The 27,689-nt window shown below is 45.9% G+C and overlaps 1 protein-coding gene across 1 annotated transcript in view; it reads left to right on the forward strand.

Moving 5' to 3' along the window:
* Positions 1-27,689, forward strand: part of dnah10 (dynein axonemal heavy chain 10) — a 285,578-nt gene that overhangs the window by 189,500 nt on the left and 68,389 nt on the right. Inside the window, exons 58-64 of the mRNA XM_052032383.1 lie at positions 8,171-8,352; positions 11,926-12,062; positions 12,213-12,430; positions 13,178-13,399; positions 16,984-17,131; positions 25,262-25,541; positions 27,452-27,681. Of these exons, the coding sequence (XP_051888343.1) occupies positions 8,171-8,352; positions 11,926-12,062; positions 12,213-12,430; positions 13,178-13,399; positions 16,984-17,131; positions 25,262-25,541; positions 27,452-27,681 (1,417 nt within the window). The remainder of the gene's footprint in view (positions 1-8,170; positions 8,353-11,925; positions 12,063-12,212; positions 12,431-13,177; positions 13,400-16,983; positions 17,132-25,261; positions 25,542-27,451; positions 27,682-27,689) is intronic.

A 27,689-nucleotide genomic window follows, 5' to 3' on the forward strand; every position in this document is an offset into this window, starting at 1 on the left:
AGACAAGTTTTTCACTATACCTCAGTACAAGTGACAATAATAAACCAATGCCAATACCAAAGAGTAATCAGGATCTTATCTGCCTCAAGTCCCCTCTGCTCTTCTAATGCAAGCTGTCCAACCTTGCCTCTTAAGACAACACATCCATTCCAGATTTAGTTCAGGAAACCCTCTATGAACTGTTTCCAGTACATTAACATCTTATTAATTAAGGAAAGATGTTGATGCATTAATTGAGACCAATACTATACACAATACTCCGGAGACTATTTCAATGCTCTATGTAATTGAAGCACATTTCTCACTATTTTTGTACTGAATTGCAAAAAGTCGTAGAGCACTACAGCACAAAAACAGGCCCTTTGGCCCGTCTAGTTCATGCTGGCCTGGTTTTCTGCCTAGTCCCATCTATCTGCACCCGGACTATATCCCTCCATACCTCTCTCATCCATGTACCTATCCAAACTTCTCTTAAATGTTACAATTGAACCCACATCCACCACTTCCACTGGCAGCTCGTTCCACACTTGCACCACCCTCTGAGTGAAGAAGTTCCCCCTCTAATTTCCCTTATGCATTTCACCTTTCACCCTAAACCTATGTCCTGTGATTCTCGTCTCACCCAACCTGAGGGGAAAAAGCCTGCATGCATTCACCCTATCTATATCCCTCATAATTTTGTATACTTCTCCCCTCTTTCTTGTGCGCTCCAGGGAATAAAGTCCTAACCTATTCAACTATCCCTGTAACTTGGGTCCTTAAATCCCAGCAACATCCGTGTAAATTTTCTCTGCACTCTTTCAAGCTTATTGATATCTTTCCTGTAGGTAGGTGGCCAGAACTGCACACAATGCTCTAAATTTGGCCTCATCAACATCTTATACAACTTCAACATAACATCCCAACACCTGTACTCAAGGCCCTGATTTATGAAGGCCAATGTGCCAAAAGCTCTCTTTACAACCCTATCTACCTGCTGTGCCACTTTCAAGGAATTATGGATCTGTATTCCCAGGTCCATTTGTTCTACCGCACACCTCTGTGCCCTACCATTCACTGTGTAATTCTTACCCTGGTTTGTCCACCCAAATTGCATCACCTCACACTTGTCTGCATTAAATTCTATCTGCCATTTTTCAGCCCATTTTCTCAGCTGGTCAAGATCACGCTGCAAGCTTTGATAGCCTTCCTTGCTGTCCACTATGCCCCCAATCTTAGTGTCATCTGCGAATTTACTGATCCAGTTTACCACATTATCATCTAAATCATTAATATAGATGATAAACAACAACAGACCCAACACCGATCCCTGCGGCGCACCACTAGTCACAGGCCTCCAATCAGAGAGACAACCATCTACTACCACTCTCTGGCTTCTCCCACTAAGCAAAGATTGAATCCAATTGACTATTTCAACCTGAATGCCCAGTGACTTAATTTTCTGGAGCAGCCGCCCATGTGGGACTTTGTCAAAGGCCTTGCTAAAGTCCATGTAGACAACGTCCATTGCCTTCCCTTCATCAACCTTCCTGGTAATCTCCTCAAGTAACTCTATTAGATTGGTTAGATATGACCTGCCACGCACAAGGCCATGTTGACTATCCCCAATCAGGCCCTGTCTATCCAAATACTTGTATATCCTGTCCCTCAGAATACCTTCCAATAATTTACCTTGCAATAACTGACATCAGGCTCACCAGCCTATAATTCTTGAACAACGGAACAACATTAGCTATCCTCCAGTCCTCTGGCACCTCACCCGTGGCAAAGGACGTTTTAAATAACTCTGCCAGGGCCCTTGCAATTTCTGCACTATCCTCCCACAAAGTCTGAGGGGAGACCTCATCAGGCCCTGGGGATTTATACACCCTAATTTGCCCCAACACAGCAATCACCTCCTCTTCCGTAATCCGGATATGGTCCATGACCTCACTACTCTTTTTCCTCAGTTCTATAGACTCTGTGTTTGTCTCCCGAGTAAACACAGATGCAAAAAATCCATTTAAAATCTCCCCCATCTCTTTCGGCTCCACGCATAGATGACCACGCTGATCTTCAAGAGGACCAATTTAGTCCCTTGCTATCCTTTTGTTCTTAATATAGAAACCCTTCAGATTTTCTTTCACCTTGTCTGTCAGAGCAACATCATGTCCTCTTTTTGCCCTCCTGATTTCTAGAAACATAGAACATAGAGAAACTACAGCACAATTCAGGCCCTTCAGCCCACAAAGCTGTGCCGAACATGTCCCTACCCTAGAAATTACTAGGCTTACCCATAGCCCTCTATTTTACTCAGCTCCATGTACCTATCCAACAGTCTCTTAAAAGACCCTATCGTATCCACCTCCACCACCGTTGCCGGTAGCCCATTCCACGCACTCATCACTCTCTAAGTAAAAAACTTACCCCTGACATCTCCTCTATACCTACTTCCCAGCACCTTAAACCTATGTCCTCTCGTGGCCACCATTTCAGCCCTGGGGAAAAGCCTCTGACTATCTACCCAATCAGTATCTCTCATCATCTTATAAACCTCTATCAGGTCCCCCCTCATCCTCCGTCGCTCCAAGGAGAAAAGGCCGAGTTCCCTCAACCTGCTTTCATAAGGGATGCTCTGCATTCCAGGCAGCATCCTAGTAAATCTCCTCTGCACCCTCTCTATGGCTTCCACATCCTTCCTGTAGTGAGGTGACCAGAAGCCAAGTGGGGTCTGACCAGGGACCTATATAGCTGCAACAATACCTCTCAGCTCCTAAATTAAATTCCCTGATTGATGAAGGACAATACATCATATGCCGCCTTAACCACAGAGTCGACCTGCACAGCTGCTTTGAGCGTCCTATGGACTCGGACCCCAAGATCCCTCTGATCCTCCACACCGCCAAGAGTCCTACCATTAATACTATATTCTGCCATCATATTTGACCTACCAAAATGAACCACTTCACACTTATCTGGGTTGAACTGCAACTGCCACTTCTCAGCCCAACTTTGCATCCTATCTATGTCCCTCTGTAACCTCTGACAGCCCTCCAAACTATCCACAACACCCCCAACCTCCGTGTCATCCGCAAACTTACCCCTCCACTTCCTCATCCAGGTCGTTTATAAAAATCACAAAGCAAGGGTCCCAGTACAGATCCCTGAGGTACACCACTGGTCACTGACCTCCACGCAGAATATGACCCTTCGACAACCACTCTTTGCCTTCTGTGGGCCAGCCAGTTCTGGATCCACACTGCAATGTCCCCTTGGATCCCATGCCTCCTTACTTTCTCAATAAGCCTTGCATGGGGTACCTTATCAAACGCCTTGCTGAAATCCATATACACTACATCTATTGCTCTCCCTTCATCGATTTGTTTAGTCACATCCTCAAAAAATTCAATCAGGCTCGTAAGGCAGGACCTACCCTTGACAAAGCCATGCTGACTATTCCTAATCATATTATACCTCTCCAAATGTTCATAAATCCTGCCTCTCAGGATCTTCTCCATCAGCTTACCAACCACTGAGGTGAGACTCACTGGTCTATAATTTCCTGGGCTATCCCTACTCCCTTTCTTGAATAAGGGAACAACATCCACAACCCTCCAATCTTCCAGAACCTCTCCTGTCTCCATCGACGATGCAAAGATCATCGTCAGAGGCTCTGCAATCTCTTCCCTCGCCTCCCACAGCAGCCTGGGGTACATCTCATCCAGTCCCGGCGACTTATCCAACTTGATGCTTTCCAAAAGTTTCATCACCTCCTCCTTCCTAATATCTACATGCTCAAGCTTTTCAGCCCACTGCAAGTCCCCACTACAATCCCCCAGATCTTTTTTCCATAGTGAATACTGAGGTAAAGTATTCATTAAGTACCTCCGCTATTTCTTCCAGATCCATACGCACTTTCCCACTGCTGCACTTGATAGGCCCTATCCTTTCGCATCTTATCCTCTTGCTCTTCACATACTGTAGAATGCCTTGGGGTTTTCCTTAATCCTGCCCGCCAAGGCCTTCTCATGCCCCCTTCTGGCTCTCCTAATCTCCTTCTTAAGCTCCTTCCTGTTAGCCTTATACTCTTCCAGATCTCTAACATGACCTAGCTCTCTGTACCTTTTGTAAGCTTTCCTTTTCCTTTTGACTAGATTTATTATATCCTTTGTACACCACGGTTCCTGTATCCTCTCGTGACTCCCCTGTCTCATTGGAACATGCCTATGCAGAACTCCACACAAATATTCCCTGAATATTTGCCACATTTCTTCCGTACTTTTCCCTGAGAACATCTGTTCCCAATTTAATCTTCCAATTTCCTGCCTGAGAGCCTCATAATTCCCTTTGCTCTAAGTAAACGCCTTTCTAGTCTGTCTGTTCCTATCTCTCTCCAGTGCTAACGTAAAGGAGATAGAATTATGATCACTATCACCAAAATGTTCACCCACTGAGAGATCTGACACCTGACCAGGTTGATTTCCCAATACCAGATCAAGCACAGCCTCTCCTCTTGTAGGCCTATCTACATATTGTGTTAAGAATCCTTCCTGAACACACTTAACAAACTTCACCCCATCTAAACCCCTCAATGTCTGGAGATACCAATTGATGTTTGGGAAATTAAAATCTCCCATCACAACAACTCTGTTATTCTCACACCTTTCTAGGATCTGCTTCCCTATCTGCTCCTCAGTATCCCTGTAACTATTGGGCGGTCTATAAAAAACACCCAGTAAAGTTATTGACCCCTTCCTGTCCCTAACCTCCACCCACAGAGACTCCGTAGACAGTCCCTCCATGACGTCCACCTTTTCCGCAGCCGTGACACTATCTCTGATCAACAGTGCCACTCCCCCACCTCTTTTGCTTCCCTCCCTGTCCTTTCTGAAACATCTAAAACCTGGCACTTGAAGCAACCATTCCAGTCCCTGAGCCATCCAAGCCCCCGTAATGGCCACAATATCATAGCTCCAAGTATTGATCCAAGCTCTAAGCTCATCCGCCTTGTTCACAATACTGCTTGTGTTAAAATAGACACATCTCAAACCTGTCTGAGCACATCCCTTCTCTATCACCTACCTATCATACCTACTACTAGCTTTCTCTATTTGAGAGCCAAACACCTCTTCCCCAGTCTCTCCAGTTCAGGTCCCACCCCCCAAAAATTCTAGTTTAAACTCTCCCCAGTAGCCTTAGCAAACCTCCCTGCCAGGATATTGGTCCCCCTGGGATTCAAGTGCAACCCATCCTCTTTGAACAGGTCATACCTGCCCCAAAAGAGGCCCCAATGATCCAGAAATCTGAATCCCTGCTCCTTACTCCAATCCCTCAGCCACGCATTTAACTTCCTCCTCATTCTGTTCCTATACCTACTGTCACTTAGCACAGGCAGTAATCTGGAAATTACTACCTTTGAGGTCCTGCTCCTCAACCTTCCTTCCTAATTCTCTATAGTCTCTTTTCAGGACCTCATTCCTTTCCCTACCTATGTCGTTGGTACCAATATGTACCACGGCCTCTGGCTGTTCTCCCTCCCCCTTCAGGATATCTTGGACGCGATCTGAAACATCCCGGACCCTGGCACCTGGGAGGCAAACTACCTTCCGAGTTTCTTTCCTGCGTCCACAGAATCACTTGTCTGCCCACCTAACTATAGAGTCCCCTATCACTAGTGCCCTCCTCTCTCCTTCTCTACCCTTCTGAGCCACAGAGCAAGACTCTGTGCCAGAGACACTGCCACTGTTGCTTCCCCCAGGATTGGGTTGTCTCCCCCAGTGGTACTCAAGCAGGAGTACTTATTGTCAAGGGGTACAGCCACAGGGGTATTCTCTGGTACCTGACTCTTCCCCTTCTCCCTCCTGACTGTGACTCAATTGCCTGATTCCGATGGTCCTGATGTGACCACCTGCCTATAACTCCTCTCTATCACCTCCTCACTCTCCCTGACCAGAGGAAGGTCATCGAACTGCATCTCCAGTTCCCTAACACAGTCCCTCAGTCCCTCAGGAGCTGCAGCTCAACACACCAGGTGCAGATGTAGCCATCCCGGAGGCCGGGAGGCTCCGGGAACTCCCACATCTGACACCGAGTACAGGAAACTGCCCTCATACTCCTTCCTTAACTCAAGTCACCTACCTTTCCTCGCCCCTCTACGCCGAAGCCCCTTGAGCCAAAGCCCAAAACACTCTGCTCCCTCTCACTCCACTGTGCACTCCAACACTGCCCGCTGGATATGGCGGTTTGCTTTTTAAACTGCCCGCGCCTTACCTGCTGATGTCACATGCCTGCACAGTCCAGTCCCCACTATTCCCGATTAAAACTTCTATAAAATCTTATAAAAAAGAACCTTATAAAACTAATCCTTATAATAAAAACCCTATATAAAAAAAAGAAAAACTTATCGGTCCCAAAGTCCTGATGTCTGCTGAAGCAAAACCCATGAAACCTCCGGTTTTTTTTTCTACCTACTTTTTTAAACTGCCCGCGCCTTACCTGCTGATGTCACGCACCTGCGCAGTCCAGTCCCCACTATTCCCGATTAAAACTTTATAAAAACTTATAAAAAAGAACCTTATAAACTAAACCTTATTATAAAAACCCTATTAAAAAAAAGTCTCTAAGTGTTCTCTTGCATTCCTTATACTCCTCAAGCGCCTCTTTTGATCCTAACTGCCTATAACTGATATGCACCTCCTTTTTCTTTACCAGGGTCTCAATATCCCTCGATAACCAAGGTTCCCTAAACCTGTTAGCCTTGTCTTTTATCCCAACAGGAACGTACAGATTCTGTACTTTCAATATTTTGCTCTTGAAGGCCTCCCACTTACCAAGCATCTCTTTTCCGGAAAACAACCTATCCCAATCCATGCCTGACAGATCCCTTCTGATGCCATCAAAATTGGCCTTCCTCTAGTTTAGAATCTTAACCATAGGACGAGTCCTATCCTTTTCCATAATTATCTTGGAATATGATCACTGGATCCAAAGTGTTCCCCTAAACACACTTCTGTCACTTGCCCTGTCTCATTCCCTAAGAGGAGATCCAGTATCACGCTCTCTTTAGTTGGGACCTCTACACATTGATTAAGGAAACTTTCTTGAACACATTTGACAAACTCAATCCCATCCAGTCCTTTTACAGTATTGGAGTCCCAGTCAATATGTGGAAAGTTAAAATCACCTTCTATCACAACTTTATATTTCCTGCAACTGTCTGCTATCTCTCTAAAGATTTGTTCCACTAAATCCCACTGACTATTGGGAGGTCTATAATATAGTCCCATTCACATGGTCATCCCTTTTTTATTCCTCAGTTCCACCCAAATTGCCTTGGTCATCGAGCCCTCTAGTATGTTCTCTCCGAGCACTGCCGTGACACTTTCCCTGATGAGTAATGCCACCCCTCCCCCTTTAATACCTCCCCCTCTATCATGTCAAAAACAACAGAACCCCAGAACATTGAGCTGCCAGTCCTGCCCCTCCTGCAACCAAGTCTCACTAATGGCTACAACATCATAATTCAACATATGGATCCACACTCTAGTGTGTGTGGCAACACTTGCGGGCTGCCCCCAGAACACTCTGCACAAAAGGTGCATTTCACTGTGTGTTTCGATGTACATGTGAATAATAAAGATGTCTTGTCTTAAGTTCATCTGCCTTACCTGCAATACTCCTTGCATTGAAATAGACGCAACTCAGAACATCAGTCCCACCACGCTCAACCTTTCAATTTCCATCTTTGCTTGTAGCCTTAACATCTACTTTCCCCACAGCCTGTCCACTTGCTGCCCTGCCACTCTGGTTCCCACCCCCCTGCAACTCTAGTTTAAACCCCCCTGAGCAGCACTTGCAAACCTTCCTGCAAGGATATTGGTCCCCCTTCAGTTCAGGTGCAAATCGCCCCATTTGTAAAGATCCCTCCTGCCCTGGAAGATAGCCCTTTAAATAAACAATAGCATTCTGTCCTGAGGAAGGGTCGCTGACCCAAAACGTTAACTGGTTTGGACAGATGCTGATTTACTGACTGAGTCCTTCCAGCACTTCTGTTCGTGTTTCAGATTACAGCATCCGCCGTTTTATTTGTTTTCTGTTACCTTTCCTAACTACTTGCTGTGCCTATGCAGAAAGTTGGTGAGGATTGTTTTATTTCAGGAATTAATATTTTGTCTGTTTTTAAATTAAAAAGGTCATTCGCAAAGCCTCCCAGACAAGTGCAGACAGTTTGTGAATGTATCCTTGTGATGCGAGGTTACAAAGAGATTAATTGGAAATCAGCCAAAGGCATGATGTCAGAAGCAAACTTCCTCAAGAGCTTGATGGAAATGGATTGTGATGCTATTGGGCAGACACAGGTCAAAACAGTGAAAGGTAAATTCCCAGCAGAAGCTGCGGTAGCTTTAGTAATCAGGGATCAGAATTACATGGCTTATTGTGCCCTCTGCTGATCGAACTGATGTGCACGGCAGCAGTTGGTGTTAGTGTGACCAGGGACAACTAGAAACTCCCATACCATCAGCCTGGCTGGGAGCCAATCTGTACACCTTTAAACCTATTTGTGATAAAGAACGTTGAGGGTGAAATGTTACTTGACCCAACCTATTTCTGCGGCTGGTGTCCTTAACATCTCTGTTGGCCCCTTTTGAGTTAATAAATTCTGGATGTGTGTGTCTGGCTGGCAAGGCCTAGATGGCTCATCATTAACAGTTTGATACTGTTGAGGGGCTTGCTTGGCCACCTAAATGGGTAATTGAGACTGAGCCTCATTGCTGTGTGTCTGAAGTTACACTGAGGCCAAATTGGATGAGGGCAGCAGAGCGATAGGTAACCTGACAGCCGCATCGTATCTTTTACAAGACCAGGAATTTAACTCCAGAATCTTGAACTGTATTCAGATCTTTAAATTTCCCTAATAGAATATGACCAGGTGTACTCCATTATTTCAGGCAAAGAAACAAAGTACTGTAAACCTTCAGCAGGTCAGGCAGCATCTAGGGAAGGATTGAGGGCTCTTCATTAAACTAAGAAGAAAGAAGCTAGTTTTAAGTTGCATAGGGTAAAAGGAATATCTCTTCAGGGTGAGGCCACAGTTGCCATAGAGATAAGATATAAATGAAGTCATCTAGTTCAGTGGTTTTCAACCTTTTTCATGCTGCGGACCCCCAGAACATGTCCTTGTTAGATGACAGACCCCCAAAGCCCACAAAATCAAACAATCGATAATTCATGCATACAACACTTAAATTACTGCACACAGGCCCTATTGAAATAGTGACTATTTCAATCACCGATAATTACCAGCGGTGTCTTTCAGTGTTCAGTTCAATGTGAAGGTTGTGCCTGTTTTGCACTGCAGAGTTTGTCCAAACGTGGTGGTGTGTGCGACAAACATACGTGTATGTCATCCTCAATATTCAGTCTTGATCTGTATTTGGTTTTCATGGCAGTGACTGCAGAAAATGCTATTTCACACAAGTAAGTGGTTGCAAATGGTAACAGAACATTGATGGCTATGCCGGACAGCAGTGGATACTCTTGGGAACATGCTATCCAGAACGACAACAGTGACATTCGGTTGAACTGCAAGCGCAAAGTCCTGTCAGATGACAGTTCGGCCAATTCTTCTTGTTCCCATCCAGTTAAATCAGTAAGCATGCATTCAAACGGATTTCGAATCCAATCAAACATGCTGGTGTCATTGTCGCCGAAATACTCATGGAAGTAATGTGACAGCTGTTGAATATGGTTCAAAACGGTGCTCGCAATGGCCTTTGTCTTAGTCTTGTTCACTGTCAGAAAGTCAGCCAGCAACGGAAACATATCATAGACGCCTTGCTCGCATCTTCCCTTCCAGTTACGGAGTTTTCACTGGAAGGCATTGATTTTGTCATGTGTTTTCAGAACATTTGAGCCAGGTCCTTGCAATGATAAATTTAAGCTGTTCAAACTGTTGAAAATATCTGCATGATAAGCTAATCTGGCAACCCACGTCTCATCTGTCAAGAACTGTGCCAATGATCCGTTATGCTCATTTAGAAAAATGAGCAGTTCATCTCGCAATTCATATACACGCTGCACAACGTGGCCTCGTGACAGCCATCTGACTTCTGTATGTAGCAACAAACGCTTATGCTCGGCTTCCATTTCACGGCATATGTTTTCAAACAAACGATGACTGAGCGGCCTGTCTTTGATAAAGTTAATGATTTTAATGCATGTGGAAAACACATTCGCAAGATTTTCATCCATATCCTTTGCAGCCAAAGCCTCACGGTGAATCATGCAGTGGGTTGCTGCTACATGTGGAGCTACTTTCACTCGTGCGAATAGACCCAACTTCCGTCCCATCATTGTGGCAGCACTATCCATGCATACTCCAATACACTGTGTCCACGCCAATGCCGATTGTACAAATAAAGTGTCAAGCACACGGAAAAGTTCTTCACTGGTTGTACGCCCTGGGAGCGCCTTGCAAAACAGGAAGTCCTCCAAAGCCTCTCCTTCCCAGCAATATCGAACATAAACCAACAACTGCGCAGCACTGGCAACATCAGTACTTTCATCGAGCTGAATCGCAAATCTGACTCGTTGAAGACGTGCTATCAGCTGGCTTTGCATATCTTCCACCATATCGCCAATTCTTCTGCTTACTGTGTTATCAGACAGTGGAATGGCTTTCAGTTTTTGACTGGATTCTTTTCCCAGTACAACTTCGCACATATCTACTGCTGCAGGCAGTATAAGCTCTTCTCCAGTTGTGTGAGGCTTTCTGGAACGTGCTATTCATAGTGCTACCAAATATGATGCGCGAAGAGCCTTCTCATTTACAGTGGCGCAGGCTGTCATTTTGCCTTTCTGCTTGAGGTACAGCTCCTTTTGCGCTCAAAATATTCCTTCAGCTTCCTGGCAATGTCTGGATGCACTGTTGTTAAATGGCGCTTCAATTTCACTGGTTTTATTGCATCGTTGGACAGTGTTTGCAAACACACAACACAGAGAGGTTGGTCCGCATTTGTCCCCACTGTGATGAAGCCATATGAAATGTATTCTGGATCGTACTTGCGTTGTTTGCTCTTTCGGTCACCCTTATCCCTTTCGTCATCAGAATCTTCCAGTTTCTGGTCAGCTTTCCATACTCAGCGATACACGCTGGACAGTTTAATTACTATTACTGATAAACAAAATTATCAAAATTAATCTAAAATTTACACGCTTGCACACTTTTCATTTAACAGTGACGTCACTGTGGCGTAAATGCGCGGTAAGTAAGCAATATTATTAAGGCACACCAACAACGTCACTCAGTCTCGCTAACACTACAGTGCACAACAGAATAGTAGTGAGTAGTGAACACTACTGACTACTCTGACTACACAAATCGAATATTAAGCGGCAGCTTACCAGAAGGGAACACCGTCTAAGTCTCTAAGATTGTCGCCTATAACAGGTAGAAGAGATGTGGCCAATTTTCTGAATAGTGGAAAACTGGAGCAAGCAAGTAAGCTACGTCTTTGTAACAGGTCGCTTTTCCATTTTTTTCTTGGCTTGCTCGCGGACCCCCTGGCAACCCGCCGTGGACTCCCAGGGGTCCGCGGTCCACAGGTTGAAAACATCTTATCTAGTTGACAGCAGTACTGGAGCCTGAGCTATTAGGCTTTTCCAACAGTTCTAATATTCCTTTGTTCACATTTTCTCTCTCTCTAATTTCCCTCATTAATCTATCAACTGGATGACTTCATTTATAGCTTATCCCGACAGGAGTTCTGGCCTTACCCTGTCAGTACAAGAAATCTAAGCAGCCCAATACTCGGACAGAACTCACAGCAATCTCACTTCAGATTCTATCAGATTTTTAGACTTTTTTTATTCACAAATGAACATATTTAGCCTCTTTGTGGTCTGCATTCTCAAAAATAACTAGTTTTGTACAAACTCTACTTGTAGGTTTTCTCAAGAATCTGAATACATCATTTGATGAAATGCAGGCCATCAGCAGAGCAGGTGCTGGGATGTTAAAGTTTGTTGAAGCCGTCATGGGCTACTGTGATGTAGCCAGGGAAATCAAACCGAAACGAGAGAAGGTATTTCACCCTCAGCAAAGCCACTGTACTTTTTGCTAACGTTCCGATCTTTTGTGTTTGCCTGGCAATCATGTTTAATTGTTGGTCCTGCACACTGGTCTGTTGAATCTGGAATGGAAGGTCAACTGGATGTGCTTGTTCCTTCTGTAGGTAGCCAGGTTGGAACGTAATTACCATCAGAGCAAGCGTGATCTAGAGAAGATCCAGGCAGAGCTGGCAGCCATCCAGCAGGAGCTTCAAGCACTCAGTGAACGCTATGAGGCTGCGATGAGAGAAAAGCTGCAGCTGCAGGAAGAAGCAGAAATCATGGAGCGCCGATTGGTGGCAGCAGACAAGCTCATTTCTGGGCTGGGCTCTGAAAATGTGCGGTGAGTTCAGCCCATCAAAGTCAGCAGATATAAATTGGTGCTGGCTGGTAAAGTGGACAGTAAATCAATAGCCAGCTTTAGATTCTCGTATTTCATTACCACTGAAGTGAAGCAAAAAATCATCTTTAACATCAACTGTAGTTGAATGATTTTTTATGCAGAGGAAGTTGCTGGAAAGCAGTGAGACAGTAACCAAGGGAAGAGTACAGAGGAGAAGGTGCTCAGTGGAGCACACCTCCAGGTAGGTAAATGAACTGATGGGCCCATCACAAAGCAGAGGTGCAGTTTGAGCTGCTCATTTATCCACACACCCAGCACCAAGCTGAAAATTTGTGGATGGTGGAAACCTGAAGAGCAGAAATTCTGGAAATTCATCAGGTCGAGCAGCATCAGTGGAGCAAGAGAGTTAACATTTCAAGTCCATGAGCTTTTGTTGGGTAGCATTTGAACTGGTTACCAAAGAGTTAAGCACAAGACCAATTTTTTGTGCAGTCTGGGTGTTTGGTAGAACTAAAGGCAAACCTGATCTGCAGAAGATCCAGGAACAGCAAGAATAGCTCAACTGTGCTCATAATTTGGCAAATTTTTCCAACACAAACAGAAATTCACATATCAGTTTTTTTTAGAATGGATTATAATCTGTTGTTTAGACTCAACTGTGATACTTCATTAAACGTGGTGTTTAGAAATCTCACTGAAGTATAAGCATAATGATGTTGGCATTTACCTTTAATTGTCCCCAAACAGCTGGACAAAGGACCTAGAAGATCTAAAGGTCCGGAGGGTGAAACTACTGGGAGACTGCCTGATTTGTGCTGCGTTCCTGAGTTATGAAGGAGCCTTCAGCTCTGAGTTCCGCCATGAAATGATTTATGACAAATGGCAGGGTGATGTACTGCAGCATGAAATTCCACTGAGTCAACCATTTCGTCTGGAAAGCATACTTACGGATGAAGTTGAAATCAGCAGGTCTGTCCCATCACTGTACATCTATTGTTAAGTTACTGCTTAGACATAATGTGCCTCTGCTGCTGAAAGCTAGACACTTGTATCTGGCAAATTGACTGTGGTCCACTTTCATTCTCTGATTATGGTTTCATAACAAAGATTCAAAGATTAGCTGTTCTATAGTATTTCTCACAATCTGGGACATTTGAGATGTTTCACAGCAATTAAGTACAAAGACATAACGTTGTTGTGGTACTGCACCACCTCAGAACTATACTCACAATCACATTCAGCACAGCAGGTGCTGCAGGCTTCTGATTAACTTTCTAGAGACCAAAACTGATTCAGATCTTCCAACTGCTTGAATTCTGGGGAGCAATGTGAGCTGGCAGCAATTGGGCATTGACTAAATCCTCCCTGGCCACTGTCTGAAGCAGATCTACTGAAATCTCCATGTCTTGTTTGATTCTAAGTAGATTCTTAAATTTAACAACAATCATTGTTTCCATCTCTGCAATACCGACCAGCTATGTTACCTCATTCCCTCCACTACTACCACACAGTGGGAGCAGTGTGTACCATCTACAAAATGCACTAAAGTTACTTGCCTGGACGACTCCATCAACACCACCTAAACCCACAATCACCATCACCAAGCTGGACAGGCACATGGGAACACCACCAACTTCAGGCCCTCCTGCAAGTTGCACACCATCCTGATTTGGAAATATATTGCAGTCCTTCATCATAGAACATAGAACAGTACAGCACAATACAGGCCCTTCGGCCCACAATGTTGTGCTGACCTTTAAACCTCACCTAAGACTATCTAACCCCTTCCTCCCACATATCCCTTTATTTTATATTCCTCCATATGCTTATCTAGTAATCTCTTGAATTTGACCAATGTACCTGCCTCCACCACCGCCCCAGGCAGCGCATTCCATGCCCCAACCACTCTCTGGGTAAAAAAACCTTCCTCTGATATATCCCTTGAACTTCCCACCCATTACTTTAAAGCCATGCCCTCTTGTATTGAGCATTGGTGCCCTGGGAAAGAGGCGCTGGCTGTCCACTCTATCTATTCCTCTTAATATTTTGTACACCTCTATCATGTCTCCTTTCATCCTCCTCCCCTCCAAAGAGTAAAGCCCTAGCTCCCTTAGTCTCTCCTCATAATGCATAGTCTCTAAACCAGGCAGCATCCTGGTAAATCTCCTCTGCACCCTTTCCAACGCTTCCACATTCTTCCTATAATGAGGTGACCAGAACTGGACACAGCACTCTAAGTGAGGTCTAACCAGAGTTTTGTAGAGCTGCATCATTACCTCGCAGCTCTTAAACTCAATCCCTCGATTTATGAAAGCTAACATCCCATAAGCTTTCTTAACTACCCCATCCACCTGTAAGGCAACTTTCAGGGATCTGTGGATATGAACCCTCAGATCCCTCTGCTCCTCCACACTACCCAGAATCCTGCCATTAACTTTGTACTCCGCCTTGGAGTTTGTCCTTCCAAAGTGTACCACCTCACACTTCTCTGGATTGAACTCCATCTGCCACTTGTCAGCCCAGCTCTGCATCCTATCAATGTCTCTCTGCAATCTTCGACAATCCTCTACACTATCCACAACACCATCAACCTTTGTGTCATCTGCAAACTTGCCAACCCACCCTTCTACCCCCTCATCCAAGTCATTAATAAAAATCACGAAAAGTGAAGGTCCCAGAACCGATCCTTGTGGGACACCGCTAGTCACAGCCCTCCAATCTGAATGAACTGCCTCCACCACAACCCTCTGCTTTCTACAGGCAAGCCAATTCTGAATCCACACAGCCAAGCTTCCCTGGATCTCATGCCTTCTGACCTTCTGAAGAAGCCTACCATGTGGAACCTTGTCAAATGCCTTACTAAAATCCATGTAGACTACATCTGCTGCACTACCCTCATCAATCTGTTTGGTCACCTCCTCAAAGAACCCTATCAGGTTTGTGAGACATGATCTGCCCTTCACAAAGCCATGCTGGCTGTCCCTCATCAGGCCATGATTCTCTAAATGGCTATAGATCATTGCAGATTCCAAATCTTAGCAGTCCCTGTCCAAAGCCCTGTGGGAGCACCTTCACCGGTAGCAGTACAGCAGTTCCAGAAGATGGCTTACTACCGCCTTCTCAAGGGCATTTAGGTACAACACCCAGATCCTGAAAGATGGATTAAAAAAGGTATTCCAACCCACACTTAGCTTTAGAGACCTGTCTTTGCCAGTCTTGCAATCCCCATTCTCCTTTCCCAGCCCAGACAAAGCTGTGACCTCACACTCTTCCCTTCCCTGTCCTGGCTACCTATGTTCATCCTTCGTCAAACTTTTTAATCTTTCGTCCCATCTTTAACAAAACAACAATGCAAAGAAATTATTTGAACAATTTTTTTCTGTAGCTCTTGTTGCTTTCCAGTTGATTGATTTGGAAGAAAGAAAAGCGATGAGATGGGTATGTTTCTGCTGATTACTTGTTCTTCAGTGGTATCTTCTGCAACCTTTTGATTTCTTCACATTTATTCATTTGACTGGGAACAGCAGCAGGAATTATTTAAGCCATTTATTAGTCACAGTGTTGTCTTTAGGTATGTGCCATGCTGTGGACTAACAGTTTGCAAGAGCTGCCACACTTTGAGGAATGTAAATTGGTTTATTATTGTCACTTGTACCGAGGTACTGTGAAAACTTGTCTTGCACACTGTCTATACAGATCATTACATTACACAGTGCTTCGAGGTAGTACAGGGGAAAACAATAACAGAATGCAAAATAAAGTGTTACAGCTACAGAGAAAGTGCAGTGCAGGCAGATAATGAGGTGCAAGGCCATAACAAGGTAGATTGTGAGGTCAAGAGTCCATCTTATCGTACTAGGGGACTGTTCAGTAGTCTTACAACAGTGGAGTAGAAGATGTTCTTGAGCCTGGGGGTACGTGCTTTCAGGCTTTTGTATCTTCTGCCTGATGGGAGGGGGGAGAAGAGAGAATGTCTGGGGTGAGTGGGGTCTTTGATTATGTTGGCTGCTTTACCGAGGCAGTGAGAAATGTGGACAGAGTCCATGCAGGGGAGGCTGGTTTCTGTGATGTGCTGAGCTGTGTCCACAACTCTCTGATGAAAAACACTATGATGAAAAACAACTGCAGGAACTCAGCAGGCCAGGCAGAATCTGTGGAGAAAAGCAGGTGGTCAACATTTTGGGTCAGGACCCTTCTTCAGGACTGAGGATAGGAAAAAGGGAAGCCCAGTATATAGGAGGGAAAAGCAGAGCAGTGATAGGTGGACAAAAGAGGGGAGGTGGGGTGGGCACAGGGTGGTGATAGGTAGATGCAGGTAGGAGATAGTGATAGGCAGGTGCGGGGGAGGAGGAGAGAGCAGATCCCCCGGGGGTTGAGTCAGAGGTAAGGAGAGAAAAAGGGCGACAGAACAACTCTCTGCAGTTTCTTGCAGTCATGGGCAGAGCAGTAGTGATACTAAGATATGATACCTAGTTTATGAACATTTTCTAATTTAGAGATAAATCATAATTATTTTCAGATTTAAGGTTTATATTTTATCCTTATGGTTTCAGGTGGGGCTCGGAAGGCTTGCCACCTGATGAGCTCTCTGTTCAGAATGGAATTCTTACAACACAGGCCAGTCGCTTCCCACTCTGCATTGATCCTCAGCAACAGGCCTTAAAATGGATCAAGAGGAAGGAAGCAAAGACCAATTTGAAGGTAAAGCTGTGTTTTGTCTGCAAGTGCATTTGTGTATGTTATTGGTACCAGTGCCTGACTGTGAGTTATCTGAGGTGCTGAGATGTCGTTGGGTCTGGTGTATGCAGTAAAGGCTTGGTTATTGGCAGGTATCGGGCTTGACAGGTGCCAGTTAATCAGATATTCCAATCCGTCCACTGTCAGCCTGGGCACTCAGCACAGTCCCTCCCTCATGGTGGTGTCGGCTCCCGGTGTCGGCCCCTGGTGTCAGCTCCCGGCACTGGCCTGGTGTCAGCTCCTGGTGTCACCTCCTGCTGTCGGATTCTGGTGTCGGCTCCCAGTGTCAGCTCCTGGCACTAGCCTGGTGTCAGCTCCCGGTGTCGGCTCCTGGTGTCACCTCCTGCTTTCGGCTCCTGGTGTCACCTCCTGCTTTCAGCTCCTGCTGTCAGCTCCCAGTGTCAGCTCCCAGCACTGGCCTGGTGTCGGCTCCTGGTGTCACCTCCAGGTGTTGGCTCCCGGTGTCGGCCCCTGGTGTCAGCTCCTGGCACTGGCCTGGTGTCAGGTCCTGGTGTCGGCCCCCGGTGCTGGCTCCTGGAGTCAGTTCCCGATGTCAGCTCCCAGCACTGGCCTGGAGTTGGCTCCTGGTGTCAGCTCCCAGCAGTGGTCTGGTTTCGGCTCTTGGAGTCGGCTCCTGGCGTCGGCTCTTGGAGTCGGCTCCTGGCATCGGCTCCTGGTGTGGGCTCCAGGTGTGAGCTCCTGGTGTCGCTTCCTAGTGTTGGCTCCCAGTGTCAGCTGCCGGCACTGGCCTGGTATTGGCTCCTGCTGTCATAGAAACATAGAGAAACTACAGCACAATTCAGGCCCTTCAGCCCACAAAGCTGTGCCGAACATGTCCCTCACCTAGAAATTACTAGGCTTACCCATAGCCCTCTATTTTTCTCAGCTCCATGTACCTATCCAACAGTGTCTTAAAAGACCCTATCGCATCCGCCTCCACCACAGTTGCCGGCAGCCGATTCCATGCACTCACTGCTCTCTGAGTAAAAAACTTACCCCTGATATCTCCTTTATACCTACTCCCCAGCACCTTAAACCTATGTCCTCTTGTGGCCACCATTTCAGCCCTGGGGAAAAGCCTCTAACTATCTACCCGATCAATACCCCTCCTCATCCTCCAAGGAGAAAAGGCCAAGTTCCCTCAACCTGCTTTCATAAGGCATGCTCCGCATTCCAGGCTCATCCTTGTAAATCTCCTCTGCACCCTTTCTATGGCTTCCACGTCCTTCCTGCAGTGAGGCGACCAGAACTGAGCACAGTACTCCAAGTGGGGTCTGACCAGTGACCTATATAGCTGCAACAATACCTCTCGGCTCCTAAATTCAATTCCCCGGTTGATGAAGGACAATACACCATATGCCTTCTTAACCACAGAGTCAACCTGCGCAGCCACTTTGAGCGTCCTATGAACTCGGACCCCAAGATCCCTCTGATCCTCCACACTGCCAAGAGTCCTACCATTAATACTATATTCTGCCATCATATTTGACCTACCAAAATAAACCACTTCACACTTATCTGGGTTGAACTGCATCTGCCACTTCTCAGCCCAACTTTGCATCCTATCTATGTCCCTCTGTAACCTCTGACAGCCCTCCAAACTATCCACAACACCCCCAACCTTTGTGTCATCCGCAAACTTACTAACCCACCCCTCCACTTCCTCATCCAGGTCGTTTATAAAAATCACAAAGAGCAATGGTCCCAGTACAGATTCATAAGGTACACCACTGGTCACCGACCTCCACACGGAATACGACCCTTCAACAACCACTCTTTGCCTTCTGTGGGCCAGCCAGTTCTGGATCCACACTGCAATGTCCCCTTGGATCCCACGTCTCCTTACTTTTCTCAATAAGCCTTGCATGGGGTACCTTATCAAATGCTTTGCTGAAATCCATATACACTACATCTATTGCTCTCCCTTCATCGATGTGTTTAGTCACATCCTCAAAAAATTCAATCAGGCTCATAAGGCAGGACCTGCCCTTGACAAAGCCATGCTGACTATTCCTAATCATATTATACCTCTCCAAGTGGTCATAAATCCTGCTTCTCAGGATCTTCTCCATTAGCTTACCAACCACTGAGGCAAGACTCACCGGTCTATAATTTCCTGGGCTATCCCTACTCCCTTTCTTGAATAAGGGAACAACATCCGCAACCCTCCAATCTTCCAGAACCTCTCCTGTCTCCATCGACGATGCAAAGATCATCGTCAGAGGCTCCGCAATCTCTTCCCTTGCCTCCCACAGCAGCCTGGGGTACATCTCATCCGGTCCCGGCGACTTATCCAACTTGATGCTTTCCAAAAGTTTCGGCATCTCCTCTTTCCTAATATCTACATGCTCAAGCTTTTCAGCCCACTGCAAGTCCCCACTACAATCCCCCAGATCTTTTTCCTTAGTGAATACTGACATAAAGTATTCATTAAGTACCTCCGCTATTTCTTCCAGATCCATACACACTTTCCCACTGCTGCACTTGATAGGCCCTATTCTTTCGCATCTTATCCTCTTGCTCTTCATATACTTGTAGAATGCCTTGGGGTTTTCCTTAATCCTGCCCGCCAAGGCCTTCTCATGCCCCCTTCAGGCTCTCCTAATTTCCTTCTTAAGCTCCTTCCTGTAGCCTTGTACTCTTCCAGATCTCTAACATTACCTAGCTCTCTGCACCTCTTGTAAGCTTTTCTTTCTTTTGACTAGATTCATTATAGCCTTTGTACACCACAGTTCTTGTATCCTATCGTAACTTCCCTGTCTCATTGGAACATGCCTATGCAGAACTCCACACAAATATTCCCTGAATATTTGCCACATTCCTTCCATACATTTCCCTGAGAACATCTGTTCCCAATTTAATCTTCCAATTTCCTGCCTGAGAGCCTCATAATTCCCTTTACTCCAACTAAAAGGCTTTCTAGTCTGTCTGTTCCTATCTCTCTCCAGTGCTAACGTAAAGGAGATAGAATTATGATCACTATCACCAAAATGTTCACCCACTGAGAGATCTGACACCCGACCAGGTTGATTTCCCAATACCAGATCAAGCACAGCCTCTCCTCTTGTAGGCCTATCTACATGTTGTGTCAAGAATCCTTCCTGAACACACTTAACAAACTCCACCCCATCTAAACCCCTCACTGTCTGGAGATGCCAGTCGATGTTTGGGAAATTAAAATCCCCCATCACAACAACTCTGTTATTCTCACACCTTTCTAGGATCTGCTTCCCTGTCTGCTCCTCAGTATCCCTGTTACTATTGGGCGGCCTATAAAAAAACACCCAGTAAAGTTATTGACCCCTTCCTGTTCCTAACCTCCACCCACAGAGACTCCGTAGACAGTCCCTCCATGACGTCCACCTTTTCCACAGCCATGACACTACCTCTGACCAACAGTGCCACTCCCCCACCTCTTTTGCCTCCCTTCCTGTCCTTTCTGAAACATTTAAAACCCGGCACTTGAAGCAGCCATTCCAGTTCCTGAGCCATCCAAGTCTCCGTAATAGCCACCACATCATAGCTCCAAGTATTGATCCAAGCTCTAAGCTCATCCGCCTTGTTCACAATACTCCTTGTGTTAAAATAGACACATCTCAAACCTGTCTGAGCACGTCCCTTCTCTATCACCTACCTATCGTACCTACTACTAGCTTTCTCTATTTGAGAGCCAAACACCTCTTCCCCAGTCTCTCCAGTTTGGATCCCACCCCCCAAAAATTCTAGTTTAAACTCTCCCCAGAAGCCTTAGCAAACCTCCCTACCAGGATATTGGTCCCCCTGGGATTCAAGTGCAACCCATCCTCTTTGAACAGGTCATACCTGCCCCAAAAGAGGCCCCAATGATCCAGAAATCTGAATCCCTGCTCCTTACTCCAATCCCTCAGCCACGCATTTAACCTCCTCCTCATTCTGTTTCTATACCCACTGTCACTTAGCACAGGCAGTAATCTGGAAATTACTACCTTTGAGGTCCTGCTTCTCAACTTCCTTCCTTATTCTCTATGGTCTTTTTTCAGGACCTCATTCCTTTCCCTACCTATGTCATTGGTACCAATATGTACCACGACCTCTGGCTGTTTTCCCTCCCCCTTCAGGATATCTTGGACGCTATCTGAAACATCCCGGACCCTTGCACCTGGGAGTTAAACTACCTTCCGAGCTTCTTTCCTGCGTCCACAGAATTGCTTGTCTGCCCATCTAACTATAGAGTCCCCTATCACTAGTGCCCTCCTCTCTCCTTCCCTACCCTTCTGAGCCACAGGGCCGGACTCTGTGCCAGAGACACTGCCACTGTTGCTTCCCCCAGGTAGGCTGCCTCCCCCCACAGTACTCAAGTAGGAGTACTTATCGTTAAGGGTTACAGCCACAGGGGTACTCTCTGGTACCTGACTCTTACCCTTCCCCCTCCTGACTGTGACCCACTTGCCTGACTCCCATGGTCCCGGTGTGACCACCTGCCTATAACTCCTCTCTATCACCTCCTCACTCTCCCTGACCAGACGAAGGTCATCAAGCTGCATCTCCAGTTCCCTAACACAGTCCCTCAGGAGCTGCAGCTCAACACACCAGGTGCAGATGTAGCCTTCCCAGAGGCAGGGAGACTCCGGGAACTCCCACATCTGACACCGAGTACAGGAAACTGCCCTCATACTCCTTCCTTAACTCAAGTCACCTACCTTTCCTCGCCCCTCTACGCCGAAGCCCCTTGAGCCAAAGCCCAAAACACTCTGCTACGTCTCACTCTGCTGCGCACTCCAACGCTGCCCGCTGGATATGGCGGTTTGCTTTTTAAACTGCCCGCGCCTTACCTGCTGATGTCACATGCCTGCATAGGCCAGTCCCCACTATTCCCGATTGAAACTTATATAAAAACTTATAAAAAAGAACCTTATAAAACTAAACCTTATAATAAAAACCCTATAAAAGAAAAGAAGAAAAACTTATCTGTTCCAAAGTCTCGACGTCTGCCAAAGCGAAGCTCACGAAACCTCCGGGTTTTTTTCTACCCGCTTTTTTAAACTGCCCACGCCTTACCTGCTGACGTCACGTGCCTGCGCAGTCCAGTCATCACTATTCCCGATTAAAACTTATATAAAAACTTATAAAAAAGAACCTTATAAAACTAAACCTTATAATAAAAACCCTATAAAAAAAAGAAAAACTTATCTGTCCTGAAGTCCCAACATCTGCCAAAGCGAAACCCACGAAAACCTCCTGGTTTCGGCTCCTGGAGTCCGCTCCTCTGGAGTCGCCGCCTGGAGTCCACTCCTGGAGTTGGTTCCTGGTGTCACCTCCCGGTGCCGGCTCCCGGTGTCTCCTCCCGGTGTCGGCTCCTAGTGTCAGCTCCCAGCACTGGCTCCCAGAGTCAGCTCCTGGTTTCACCTCCTGGTGCTGGCTCCTGGTGTCACCTTGTGGTGTTACCTACTGGAGTGGGCTCCTGGTGCCGGCTCCTGGTGTCACCTCCTGTTGTCGGTTCCTGGTGTCAGCTCCCGGCACTGGCCTGGTGTCGGCTCCTGGTGTTGGCTTCCGGCACTGGCTCCTGGTGTCGACTCCTGGATTCGGCTCCTGGTGTGTTGGCCCCTGCTGTCGGCTCCTGGTGTCAGCTCCCAGCACTGGTCTGGAGTGGGCAGCGAGGAAGGCTATCAGATCTTGATCTCGACTGGCTGGGAAAATGGGCTGAAATATGGCAGATGGAATTTAATGCAGACAAGTGTGAGATGTTGCACTTTGGGAGGACAAACCAGGGTAAGACTTGCACAGTGAATGGTAGGGCACTGAGGTGTGTGGTAGAACAAAGGAACCTGGGAATACAGATCCATAATTCCTTGAAAGTGACATCTCTGGTAGATAGGGTCGTAAAGAGAGCTTTTGGCACATTGGCCTTCATAAATCAGGGCACTGAGTGCAGGAGGTGGGTTGTTATGTTGAAGTTGTACAAGATGCTGGTGAGGCCAAATTTGGAGTATTGTGTACAGTTCTGGTCACCTACCTACAGGAAAGATATCAATAAGCTTGAAAGAGTGCAGAGAAAATTTATAATGGTGTTGCTGTGACCTGAGGACCAGAGTTATGGAACATAGAACAATATAGCATAGTACAGGCCCTTCGGATCACGATGTTGTGCTGACCTATATAAACTTACTCCATAATCAATCTAACCTTTCCCTCCTATACAGCCCATAAACCTTCATTTCCTTACATCCATGTGCCTATCTAAGAGTCTTTTAAATGTCCCTATTGTATCAGCCTCTACCTCCAGCCCCGGCAGTGCGTTCCAGGCACCCACCACTCTCTGTGTAAAAAAAAATCTACCTCTGACATCCCCCCTCAACCTCTCAAACATACCTCTGACATCTCCCCTTTAAGGAAAGGTTGAATAGGGTAGGACCTTATTCCCTGGAGCGCAGGAGAATGAGGGGAGATCTTGTAGAGTTATACAAAATTATGAGGGGTGTAGATAGGGTGAATGCATGCAGGCTTTTCCCCCTCAGGTTGGGTGAGACTAGAACTAGAGGTCATAGGCTTAGGGTGAAAGGTGAAATATTTAAGGGGAATCTGAGGGGAAACTTCTTCACTCAGGGTGGTGCGAGTGTGGAACAAGCTGCCAGCGGAAGTGGTGGATGTGGGTTCAATTGTAACATTTACATAGAAACATAGAAAACCTACAGCACAATACAGGCACTTTGGCCCACAAAGCTGTGCCGAACATGTCCCTACCTTAGAAATTACCAGGTTTACCCATAGCCCTCTATTTTTCTAAGCTCCATGTACCTATCCAAGTGTCTTAAAAGACCCTATCGTATCCGCCTCCACCACAGTTGCCAGCAGCCCATTCCACGCACTCACCACTCTCTGAGTCAAAAACTTACCCCTGACATCTCCTCTATACCAACTCCCCAGCACCTTAAACCTATGTCCTCTTGTGGCCACCATTTCAGCCCTGGGAAAAAGCCTCCGACTATCCACACGATCAATGCCTCTTATCATCTTATACGCCTCTATCAGGTCACCTCTCATTTAAGAGAAGTTTGGATGGGTACATGGATGGGAGGTGTTGAAGTGATATGGTCTGGGTGCAGGTTGATGGGACTAGGCAGAAGATCAGGTTGTCATGGACTAGATGGGCTGAAGGGACTGTGCTGTGGTGCTCTATGACTCTCACAGATTATTGTCTATTACTTCCTTTGTATTTTTGCGCCTTCCTAAATCATCACCTCACAGTTCTCCAGTACAAATTCCATTCACTTTTCTGTCCACTTGAGTAGTCAATATTCTCCAGCACTGAACAGCTTTCCCTCGCATTGTCAAACACAATGCCAGTTTTCGTATCATTTGCAAACCTCTTTATAAGCCCCTTATATTTAAGGTAAATCAAAAACATTAATTATGAAAAGCAAGGATCCAAGTTACTTGAATCCTTGCTTTAACAATATAAACACCGTGAACTGTTATCCTTTCTTTCTTGCCACTGATCCAATTTGCCACTCTCCCTGGGCCGGCTGGGCTTTTGCTCTTTTGACCAGCCTGTCACGTGGGATCATGTACAAAGCCTTACTAAAATCCACATAGTCTACAATAACGCTTGGGCTCATCAACTCTCCTTCCTGCCTCCTCAACAATCACTGATATTTGTCAGATGTCTCCCATTAACAAATCCATGCTGACTATCTTTCTAAATGAAGGCCTCTCAGAATTAAAATCAATAATCTGCTCATCACTGAAGTTGAACCAGTGAGTTCGCAATTTCTTCTCTTGTGGCTTTGAATAGCCTAGAATATGTTTCATCCTGGCATGAGAATGCAAAGATTCTATGTCCCTTCATACTTGCTCTCTTACCCTTTTTATTCCATCGAATGTTTCCCTCTCTTCCTCCCCAACAATGACATTGGTGTGGCCCCCTCTTCTGTGAAGAGAGCAGCAAAAGATTCATTCAGCTCACCACATCCTCACCTCCTCACAAAACTTCCCTCATTGGTGGCTCATTCTTTAACTACCACCTTGCTTTGATATAATATCTTTTGATTTCTCTAATTTTACTCGTTATCTTTCTAAAAAAAACACTGCAGGAATAAATGTTGTGATCTTTTTCAGATCTCTTCATTTAATGATCCTGATTTCTTGAAGCAATTGGAGATGGCTATCAAGTATGGATTTCCCTTCCTATTCCAAGATGTGGATGAGTACATTGATCCAGTCATTGATAATGTCCTCGAAAAGAACATTGAAGGGCAACAAGGACGGTATTACATTAAGCTCGGTGACAAGGAGGTTGACTATGATCCTAACTTCAAACTGTATCTCAACACCAAGCTCGCAAACCCCAAGTACCAGCCTTCAGTTTTTGGAAAATCCATGGTGATAAACTACACTGGTAATTTCTAACATACTCTGGATCACCTCAAAATCCCACTTCATGTGTCCCCTACTGGAGGCTCACAGTTGCACAGCGCAGTACCTCATAGGGCAGTACCGCACAGGGCATTACCTCACAGCGCAGTACCGCACAGCACAGTACCGCACAGGGCAGTGCCTCACAGGGCAGTACAGCACAGAGCAGTACCTCACAGGGCAGTACAGCACGGGAATAGGCCCTTCAGCCCACCATGTGCCGAACTAATTAAGCTAATGACACCGAATCCCTTCTGCCTGCTCATGGTCCATATCCCTTCATTCTCTACATGTTGAAGTGCCTATCTAAGAGCTTCTTAAATGCCTCCAACATATCTGCCTCCACCATCTCATCTTTTGCCTCTCCCAATAACCTGGGTATATCCCATCAGGCCGTGGGGACCTAGCCACCTTAACGTTCTTCATCAGACCCAACACTACCTCTTTCTCAAAATGCCCTAGCATGTTAACATGCCCCACACTGATCTCACTATCCTCCATGTCCTTCTCCTTGGTGAATACCTACACAAAGTACTCATTTAGTACCTCACCCACATCCTCCACCTCCAAACACATATTCCCTGCTTTATCCTTGAGTGGTCCTACCCTCTCCTGAGTTGTCCTCTAGGTTTTGATGAATGTGTAGAATGCCTTGGGATTTTCTTTAATCTTACTTGCCAAGGACCTTTCAGGGCCCCTCCTGGCTCTCCTAATTCCTTCCTTGAATTCTTTTCTAGCTTCTTTATAATCCTCAATGGCCCTGTTTGAATTTAGCTTCCTAACCCTTACATATGCTTCCATTTCCTTCTTGACTAAATTCACCACCTTTCTCGACATCCAAGGTTCCCTGACCTTTCCATCCTTGTCCTTCCTTCTTACTAGAACATACCTGTCCTGTACTCTCTAGTTGGCCTTTAAACACCCTCCACATGTCAGATGGGGACATCGAAAAACACACGTTCCCAATTAATTCTCCCTAGCTCATGCTTAATAATCTTGTAATTTGCCATGCTCCAATTTAATACTTACCCACAAGGCCTATTATCCTTATTCATAGTTATCTTAAAACTTAAGGAACTGTAATCACTGTTTCCAAAATGTTCTCCCACTGAAAGATCAGTCACATGGCCAGGCTTATTTCCCAACACCAGGTCCAGTATGGCCCCTCGTCTCATTGGATTATCCACATACTGTTTTAAGAAGCTCTCCTGGATTCCCTTAAAAAACTCTACCCCATCTAACCCTGTTGCACTAAGGAGGTCCCAGTCTATATTGGGGAAGTTCAAGTCACCCACGACAAAAACCCTGTTGTCTTTACACATTTCCCTAATCTGCCTGCGTATCTGTTCCTCAATGTCCCGGTGGTTGTTGGGGGGTCTGTAGTATAATCCCACCAGAATGATTGCACCTTTCTTATTTCTCACAATATAGACAGTGGACAAGCCCTCCATTATGTCCCCTCTGAGTGCAGCTGTGATATTGTCCCCAATTAGTAATCAACTCCTCCTCTTCTTTTTCCTCCCTATCTCTTCTAAAACATCTAAACTCTGGAACATTAAGCATCCAGTCCTGTCCCTCTCTCCACCAAGTCTCTGTAATGGCCACAACATCATAGTTCTATGTATTGATCCATCATACTCCTTGCATTAAAATAAACACACTTAAGTCTTTCCATTGCACCGTGTCTATTACTTTGCTCCTGCCTGTCCTTCCTTACAGACTTACTGGTCATGACATTACCTTTCCCTCAATCCCCCCACTTTCTGACCTGCAGCTCTGGTTCCCGTTCAATTCTCTATCATCTTCCAGCCTCCCATCTGCATCACTGCCATTTTGGATCCCACTCCCCTGTTTATTAAGAATTGAGGCTGATGCTGAATTTTCTCTCTACAGTGACATTAAGTGGTCTGGAAGACCAGTTACTAAGTGTTATTGTGGCATTTGAGCGGAAAGAACTTGAGGAGCAGAGGGAGCGTTTGATCAAGGAAACCAGTGAGAACAAGAAGCTCCTAAAGGATCTCGAGGATTCTCTTCTACGTGAATTGGCAACTTCCACTGGGAACATGCTGGATAATGTCGAACTTGTTGAAACTCTAGAAGAAACCAAGACTAAAGCTACTGAGGTAAATAC

This window comes from Pristis pectinata, chromosome 17 (genome assembly GCF_009764475.1).
Source record: "Pristis pectinata isolate sPriPec2 chromosome 17, sPriPec2.1.pri, whole genome shotgun sequence".
In the NCBI taxonomy this organism is placed as follows: domain Eukaryota; kingdom Metazoa; phylum Chordata; class Chondrichthyes; order Rhinopristiformes; family Pristidae; genus Pristis; species Pristis pectinata.